Source organism: Rattus norvegicus, chromosome 16 (assembly GCF_036323735.1).
Source record: "Rattus norvegicus strain BN/NHsdMcwi chromosome 16, GRCr8, whole genome shotgun sequence".
NCBI classification, from domain to species: domain Eukaryota; kingdom Metazoa; phylum Chordata; class Mammalia; order Rodentia; family Muridae; genus Rattus; species Rattus norvegicus.
The window spans coordinates 50,823,094-50,832,670 of NC_086034.1; the positions used below are offsets into that span (position 1 = coordinate 50,823,094).

General features: G+C 46.5%; 1 protein-coding gene across 6 annotated transcripts in view; it reads right to left on the bottom strand.

The window, feature by feature from the left end:
• The window catches only part of Dctd (dCMP deaminase), a 31,700-nt gene extending 23,395 nt beyond the window's left edge, over nt 1–8,305 (bottom strand). For 3 of the 6 annotated variants that reach the window (XR_010058286.1, XM_039094376.1, XM_039094374.1), the window contains exons 1-3: nt 7,777–8,305; nt 6,578–6,709; nt 6,248–6,383 (exon numbers count right to left, since the gene is read on the bottom strand). Coding sequence is in view for 5 of the 6 variants with exons in the window: in XM_039094376.1 (XP_038950304.1) it covers nt 6,248–6,383; nt 6,578–6,703 (262 nt within the window). In the remaining variant the exon portion in view is untranslated. 6 annotated transcript variants of the gene reach the window in all.
• Nucleotides 8,306–9,577: the final 1,272 nt, after the last annotated feature.

A 9,577-nucleotide genomic window follows, 5' to 3' on the forward strand; every position in this document is an offset into this window, starting at 1 on the left:
TGTATGAAACTGTCCAAGATCAAATAAAAGATACTCCATTAAATATACGATTGATAGGTAGATAGGTAGGTACAGACAGACAGATTAACAACAGAGACCCTGTATAGGAATTAGATGCCAACGTACAGATGTAACAAACGGAAGTTACTTTGAAAGGGGGAGACTGAAAGTATACATGGGGTACTAAGGAGGACGTAGCAAGGACCTAGGATGGTCCAAGAACTCTTCCCAGGCACATACGGATGTCACTGGATTAATAAGAAATTAACGTAAGGCAGGCAGCGCTGTCCCAGCACTTGCAAGGCAGAGTTGGCAGATCTCTGTGAGCTCCACGCCAGCATGGTCTACAGAGTTCCAGGACAGCCAGAGCTACATAGAAAAACCCTGTCTTGAGAAACAAAAACAAGAGCCATTAACATAAGCACTGATGACATTCGATGATGTGCAGGACTTTGATGTCCTCAAAGGCCTGAAGCTTTCCCAATTCCGTGAGGGTCTTTGTCCGGGATACTTTCCCCATCGTCTTGACAAAAATGCCTGGCTGAGTCACTTATGAGAAGAAGGCTCCATCACGCTGGGAGAGGCACAGGAGCAGGACCAGCTCCTGCGAGTGGCAAGTGGCGGCTCGAACCTCTTGCTTACATCACAGCAGACCCAAGAACAAAAAATAGGAAGCACTGGGGCTCATTCTGCTTTCTCCTCATTCCTTTAGGACAGGGCCTCAGCCATGAATGTGCCAGCCATGTTCCGGGCCCGGCTTACCCTGTCAGCCAATCCCATCTAAACCCGTCCTCAAAGACACCCCTAAAGGTGTGCCTCACCACTGATCTGCCCTTACTCCAACAAGGTAACAACAGAAATCTGTCCTTACTGACCCGCTTATTCAGCAGTTAAGAACCAGTGGAGCAGAGCCTTGGAAAATCTTTAAGGGATCCATATGTCTATCCTTCCTTGTGGAAGGGACCAATAATGTAGGTGAGGAGGAAAAGAGTTATCCCATACGGCCAGTCCCTTACATTTTTTTAAAATTTTCTCTTTTATTGGATTTTTTTTTTATTTACATTTCTAATGTTTTCCCCCTTTCCCGGTTTCCCCTCCAGAAACCTGCTATCTCCCCCTGCTTCTATGAGGGTGGTCCCCCATCTACCCACCCACTCCCTCTCACCTCCCTGACATGGCATTCCCCTACACTGGGGCATCGAGCCTTCACAGGACCAAGGGCCTCTCCTCCCACTGATGCCCTACAAGGCCATCCCCTACTACATATGCGGCTGGAGCCATGGGTCCTTCCAGGTGTTGGTGTTTTAGTCCCTGGGAGCTCTGGGGGTCTGGTAGTTGATATTGTTGTTCTTCCTTTAGGGCTGCAAATCCTTTCAGCTCCTTCAGTCCTTTCTCTAACTACTCCATTGGGGACCCCATGCTCAGTTCAACGGTTGGCTGCGACCCCTTACTTTTTTAAATTAAAATTTGTAATCTTAAGGCAGAGGTTTTAAAAACACCTTAACACCAGCAAGCGTTCCTCCTAGATCCCAGGCAATCTGAACACTCTCCTCTCAGTGGCATGAAAAGCCCAGGGAAGGCAAGAATGAATGTCCAGTGTACACAGTCTTCACAATTTAGACTTAAAGCCCATCTTTATGCGTCTTACGACGGTAGTAATGCTAAATGCCTTTTAAAAACCATTTAATACCTTCTACAATTTTTATGGTACATCAAATTACAAGCTTCTTCTCGTGAAAGAAAATTGTCTATATTCTAACACAGCTACACATAAAATGAATAATTGATAAGCGAGGGCAAAGAGCTCTGAAAACCTAAAGGTATCGGATGGATGATAAGAAATAATGGAGACGGACATCCAGTGCTCAGAAACTCAGCAGCTCTTCAATAAAAAACAATCAGCGAGGTTGGCCAAATGCCTGTGTGGCTTTATTTCCTCCGGGGAAGCCACTCTGAAAGGCACTCTCCCCATGTTGGACAAAAGGTGACAGCCTCAGAACAAAGCCAGTCACTCTGGAGGTTACAGAGCACCAGGTGATGGGGAGGGTGTGTGCGTGTGCGTGTGCGTGTGTGTGTGTGTGTGTGTGTGTGGTGTGTGAGTGTGTGTGTGTGTGTGGTGTGTGAGTGAATATGGTATGTGTATCTGTGTGTGTGTGTGAGTGTGTGTTATGTATGTGTGTGTATGTGTGTGGTGCAGTGTGTATCTATGTGTATGGGTATGTATATGGTACAGTGTGTGTCTATGTGTGGTGTGTGTGTGTGTATGTGTGTGTGATGGATATGTGTGTTGTGGTATGTGTGTGGTGTGTGGTGATGTGTGTGTGTGTGTGTGTGCATGTGTATGTATGTGTGTGGTGAAGTGTGTGTCTGTGTATATGTGTGTGTTGTGGTATGTGTATGTATGTGGTGTGATGTGTGTGTCTGTGTATATGTGTGTGGTGTGTGTGTGTGTGTTTGATATGTGTGTGTTGTGGAATGTGTATGTATGTGTGTGTGGTGTAGTGTGTGTGTGGTGTAGTGTGTGTGTGTGTGTGTTTGATATGTGTGTGTGTTGTGGAATGTGTATGTATGTGTGTGTGGTGTAGTGGGTGTGTGGTGTAGTGTGTGTGTGGTGTAGTGTGTGTGTGTGTGTTTGATATGTGTGTGTTGTGGAATGTGTATGTATGTGTGTGTGGTGTAGTGTGTGTGTGGTGTAGTGTGTGTGTGGTGTGTGTGTGTGTGTGTGTGTGTGTGTGTACGTGCGTGAGAGAATGGAATTCAGTCTTTGGTTTCTAGGGTACCAGATGGGACTCTCAATGACTAAAGAAGGCACAAGTCCCACTTTCAGAAGTGCCCAGTGACCACTAGGGACCCTCACACTACTCCCTATCCACTGGTATCTTTAGCAACCAGTCTGAGTACAACAGACTGATGTCTCTAAGAAACCCTCCTTCCCGGAGCTCGGAGGAAGGACTCATACGTCACTGTCCCGACTCAGTGAAATATTGACTGGAGTAAGCCATACGTTTCAATGTAGATCTTTAACATATCGACCCTTCTGCTTCACCGTTTTTATATGGGACATCGAACCGCGCTGTGAAAAATTATTTTTGCATAGGCTTCAAAACAACTAATCATTTCCCTTCTTTCTTCCCATCAAAGGCTTACAGAATCAAAGTCAAGATGACAAGGTTTCTAAAATATGCTAGCAAGCCCTTCACATAACTCATGACCTCGAGCTGTAGCTAGGCCCTGGAAGACCGTTTTAAACCCTCCTAATTTTATCTATGTTCTTGCCGCTCCTACCAGGGGGTGAAATTAAATGAACTCTCTATTAAAGCCCCTTAGTCACAGAACTATTTTTTAGACCCTAAAACCCTAAGTGCTTTGTGGCTGTCTCTGCTCCTCAAATCCTTCTCTTCTTCGGGAACCTCTCTCCTTTTCCATCCAAACACCCAGGATGTCCTTAGGTGGTTTATAAGGAAACTTACAGGGCTTACTTAAGAAGAGAACATTAGTTAAAATAGCTAAATTAGACTAAACACAGACATGGCATAGTTCACAAGAAGCGTCCAGAGGTGCTTGGTCTGGTTCTGCCCTCCAGCCCCATGTTCAAAGAAATAAGACTCAGACTCAAATTATATTTAGACATACCTTGGCCATATAACTAGGCTCTTCTCTGACTGCATCATAACTTAAAATAGAATCCATGTATTCCAATCTAGGTTCTGCCACGTGGCTGGTTACCTGTGCTCAAGCCCATGCATCTGTGTCACATCTTCCCGAGGGACTCACCCATGCCTGGCACCAGTCCAGAATCCAGAATGCCTCCCGGATGTCCCACCTCCTCTTTCCTGCCTAAGCCATAGGCCATCAGATTGATTACTGACAGATGATGCATCCCAACACACAAGACATTCTCTCTACACGGAGGGAAAGCCTACAAGGGAAGACTCAACAAATGAAGTGATACCTGGAACTTGATTTCAGGAAGACACAATTCTTCCCCTTTTTTGGTGACCTTAATCTACTTTGCTTCCAACAGAGACAATCTGTTCCATACCTGGTGTAACAAACACTACGTAGTCAAAAACCAGCATATGCAGCCCAATTTGACTCTTCTGGAATTACCTATGTAGGCAGAGGATCAGGAGCGAGCAAAACAAAGCTGATTCGTCTCTTCCACATCACCTCTGGAGGGGGTCCCATTGGGGCTGAGGAGAGTGCAGGAAGTGCCTGCCGCAGTTCCAATCTAGAATGTCCCCACAGGCTTATACGTTGGGGTCCACAGCTTGTGAAGCTATTTTCGACAGTGGACAACTTTTTTAAGAAATGAGGATTTTTTTTTTGCTAGGCATGGTGACTCATACCTTTAATCCCAGCATTCGAGAGGTGGAGGCAGAGGCAGGCAGATCTCTGAGTTCAAGGCCACCTTAGTCTACAGAGCTAGTTCCAGGACAGCCAGAACGTCACAGGGAAATGCTGTCTTGAGAAACAAAACAAGGGCTGGAGAGATGGCTCAGTGGTTAAGAGCACTGACTGCTCTTCCAGAGGTCTTGAGGTAAATTCCCAGCAACCACATGGTGGCTCACAAACATCTGGAATGGGATTGGATGCCCTCTTCTGGTGTGTGAAGACAGCCAGTGTATTCACATACATGAAATAAATAAATAAATCTTTAAAAAAAAAAAAAGAAAAAGAAACCAGAACTCACAACTGAAAGAGAAAAACAAAACAAAAAAGTAATAATGATGATGATGATGACAGAAAGAAAGACAGAAAAGGAAATGAAAAGAAACCGGGGGGGGGGGGGGGGGTTTAGGTATTTAGCTCAAGGGTAGAGCGCTTGCCTAGCAAGCGCAAGGCCCTGGGTTCAGTCCCCAGCTCGGAAAAAAAGAGAAAAAAGAAAAGGGGCTTCACTAGCAAATGGGTCACTGGGGGTGGGCCTTTAAAGGTTATACCTCCCCAAAGTTCTACAAAGGTTGAACTGTTCATGGGATGTGAACCAGACAGTAACTACTTCTCACTTCTAAGGCCAAGAGCAGGGTCACCCCCAATATCATACATTCCCACCAAGATGGACTAAAGTGCCTCTGAAAATGAGGGCCCAAATAAATCCTTCCTCCCAGAAGTCGTTTCTGTCAGTTTGGTCATAGCAAAAGTAACTAATCCAGCACCCTCTCCTAATCTCAAGGTAAACAGTCCAACAGCCAAGTCAAAGATCTTCTGTAGTGGCATTTCCCCTAATTGGTTAAATAATAAACACGACAAGAAGCATGGGTTTGGCAGCAGCTGGCCAGGGAGGAGAGAGCTAACTCAGAGATCTGGGAGGCCTCGGCAAGGAAAAACATGTGATCATGGGCTCGGTACCCGGCTGGGACAGACTGACACCACCGGCTGATGCCTATAGTGAATTGATTTTTTTAATAGTACATGCTAGTCTTCATCTGTAAACTTCCACCTTTGGGTTTGTGCACAGCCCACTGTGGGACTAGAGACTGAAGCAACAGGCAGAGCATCTGTACCACCCACCTCCTGATGTCCAGCTCAGTCTGCTAACTGGTTCCCAGAGATGTACTTGAGTCATGTCCTCATGTGGCCAAGAGGCTGAATCTTCTGTGTCTCAGCAGAGCATGGGCAAGCCCTGCTTGGTTGAGCACTATATTGGCAAACTGACTCTGCTTTCCCCAAATACAAAAACAACCTACAGAGCCCCTCACACATGCCCCTACTCTCTCAGTAAAGGGCTGTGGCCTCCAATGCACGACTTGGTGTCTATAGGCTATCAGCCCACTGTGAAATACACCACACTCAGCACGGGAACAAAGACCAGGACAATCAGAGCAAGCCTGTATAATAATCACCACACCTCCGTCAGTGGCTCTCCTAGAAACCGAAGAGATGGGGGCAGGAGGAGCTAGAGAGAGGCCCAGATTTAGTTCCCAGCAGCCACAGCAGGCCCACAAATGCCTGTAAACTTCAGTTAAGTGATCCGACACTCTCCTGTAGCATCTAGAGTCTCTTGCACCTACATAGTGCATATAAGATAAACCCATGCAGGCACAAACATGTCCATAAGCAAAAACATATAAATCTTAGCTAAAATTATCAAAGAATTAATTAAAACATTATTCAAAGGGGGGTAGAGGAAGACAGGGTAGTTCATTACAATCTCCCCTTTTCCAACGTTCACTGAAAGACTAACTTTTTCAATGAAACACTCAACAGGCTAGCACGGGACGCAGGATGGAATCTGAAGGCTCCTTACCATAAGGGTATTTAGTATCCAGCTTGTTTTCTGCTGTTCTCCTCCAGGGCAACAGGTCATCGCTGCACCCATTTGGCATCCCATTGTACCCGATCCCAACGATCTTGTTTTCTGTATTCACAATGCAGGCTCCCACCTAGAAACAGAGAAACATTATAACTAGGAATAGCTCGAGTGCCCCTGGGGACACAGGAGATGAGTCAGAAGCTTGGGAGAGACGATACTGCACATGGTACAACAGATTTACTTTGTTTTCCGAGAGTTTCCCTCACCTGCTCTTTGTGTACATCTCTGCGAGGATCTGAACATCCTCCTACAAGACTGGTTTACCTGGGAACTTGGGTCCTTGCTTCTTTGTGCTGACAAGAAGGCTACCGCCATGAAATACTCCGGCCACTCCAGATAGTCATCCCGTTTTTTGCAGGAAATGTCACTCATGTTGGGTGTATAAGTCATATGCCACTAAACATTGAGAACAGCAGTTGTCAATCTGCATTCCAGGAAATGCATCAGCCCTAAACTCGGCAACTTCAGCTGGACTTACTAAGCAGAAATCACAAAACCTGAGTCTTGACTTCAAGAGAAAACATCCTGGTCTTAAGAGAAAATTAACAAATACATTATTTGAAAAGTCTAGATTTAGCACTGGTTAACTTTCCAAATAATTCATGTACTGCCTGCTTTCCTATAGAATTTAAGTTCCTATATACTGTCTGCAACGTGCCCCATCTTTTAGTTCCTTCCTTATAAACATGGAAGGGAGAATAAAAATGTGTAACATCTAATGGATTCCAGACACTGTCTAAATCCCCCCGCCACCCCCACTCTACATTACATATACATGTATAAGACTCATTTCTAGCTAAAGTAGGCATTAGCATCGTATTTTACAAACTCAGAGAACTCAGGAAATTCACCCTCCAAGCCCAGTGTACTGAAATATAAACAAACAAACAAATAAATAGCATTGGCAAACAGGCCAGTTTGGTAACTATCAGGTGATTTTTTTTTCTCTCATTTTCCTTCCTCCTTTGTTCCTCCTGATAAATCGATGAATCAACTCTGAGGGATGAATCAAACAGGGGGAAAGAGAAAATGCTCATACTAAAACCAGGTTGTGTATCAATGAGCTTCAAGGCCAGCCCTTAGTCTCTGCAAAGGTGATGGGACAGTCACAGAACTTGAGCTAAGAGAATCCTTTCAAAATTAAACTAGGGGAGGAAGGGTCACCTCATTCATTGAGAAATGTTAAGGTGGAGATCTTCCAAACTTCCCCTTCAGGCTACGAACGTTAAACTTATGCTGCTGTACAGGGCAATACCTATTGTGAACAGGTATGAGGAAGCACAACTAGCCAAGGACTCTGTCACTCCTGCAACCCTGCTCAACCGAGACACACTGGTTTGATTGGCTTCCCGCCTGCTTTAAGGCTTTGGAGGGGGATGGGAGGGCAGGGAGAGAGGACACATTTCTCCATCCCAGGTCGGCCTGGTGCTTGCTTTGTAAAGCCCCCCGGGCTCTGTACCCACCCACGGACAGCTTCAGGAAACTGAGGCAGGGACGTCACCAGTCCAGGGAGAAACTGCTCCACCACCAACAAACAGATGCTCCCCCAACTCTGCTCCGGGTTCTCAAGTCTCTCTCCTCCCCGCCACGTGGGCGTCAGAAGAGACTCTGAGTGCGCCCTCCCTCCCTCCCTCCGCCGCGGCGAGCCCCGTGCAGCCCACGTGCAGGCTGAGCACCGGAGCAGGGTCCTCCGCGAGGGGATGCGCCCACCGTCCGCTCCGCTGGGGTGCAGGCCACGCTCAGACGGTCCGCCCTACACAGCCGCCGCGCGCGCGGGAAGGAAGTCGGGAGGGAGGCGGGACTGGCGCGCGGCGGAAGGGGGGCGGGGAAGAGCGTGGCTTGCAGCTCCACGCGATCACGACCACCTGGTCCCTACCCCGGGACAGCCGTCCCGGGTAGAGTTGATCTGCAGTCTGCCCAGCACGCGGGGAGCCAGCGCCTGTCCCGCAGCGGGAGCCGGGTGTTGCAGTGACTTTTACGGTCCCTGTGCGGTTTATCCTGCTTTTTCGTTTTGTTTTGTTTTTTTTGTGCACTCAGGGAGGGACCGCGCTTGGCCACACCCACCCACGGGCCTAAGAGTTCGGGCGTTTTAGTTGCCCCTCCTAGTCCTCTGAATCCATCACCAACTTCCTTAAGGAGTTTCTTAAATACAGAAACTTAAAGACCCAAAGATTCCTGTTGCCGCGGACCTGGTTCTGGCCTCCATAATAAGCCTTACACACTATGTCTTTCTAACCATCTCTTAGCCAGCAATTGCTTCTTGACTTCATACTAGAATGGTTCGAGGGAGCAGCTGTGCCCAGAGGCCCCGTACTTCGAAACTTGGCTTTTTGGTTGACCAGGTTTAGAGTTAACTCTCCAAACCTGTGAAAGACGGAGATGCAAGCCAAAGTCTTCTCCTTCCAGTCAAGGTGGACACTTGCTCACTTGACAGTCCCCTGGTAAAGTTTGTAGAAGTCATGCCCCACTACATCTGATTACCTTCAACATCGTTTGCTGGGCTCAGATGTGTGAGCCCTACATCTGGAGGAAATTCCAGCACAAAATGACGTGTCCCTATTTGTTTTATCCACCCTTCTGGCTACTCCCCTAGACTTCATGCCATTGCTCCATAAATAAAAACTACTGTAATGATCATGACTTCAAATCTGCACATCCCCGGTCTCAACTGCTAATCCAAACAAAAGCTTGTTAACTGTATTAATTTAGCCCCACAGAGGAAGAATGATGAAAATAAACAGTTGGTTCTACCTAATTTCTCACTAGCACAGACACATCATTCCTCATGTCCATGGTCCAGCCTGTAGATTCTGTAATTAAATTATGTACTGCTCTTGGTGGATGCCAGGAAAGCAAGGGGGGAAATATTTCATTGTTAACTATAGATTTTTTTTTTTTGCCTCGATAAAACTCGGGTCTCAAAGAGCCACATAGATTAAAGTGATGATTTTTAATGTCAAGTTAGTCACTTTAGTTGACTATCTTGTCAGCACTAAAATTCATTATGTCCTGAGCAAGTAGTTTCTCTCCCCCGCCCTCTGCTTGGTCTTTGTCACCCTCATCTATAGTCCTTGGGTCTGTTGGATTCATTTCTCTGCTTACCAACCTACAACTAATTTATCACCAGTTGCTGCTGGTCCTTCAACCACATCATTAAGCTTCCTTCCTTCCTTTGCCTTGGAAAGACTGTCAAACATAATTTAGTCACTTCTCATAGTTCTCCATTTTGGTCGGCTCACACACTCCCCTCTGCAGTAAATCTAG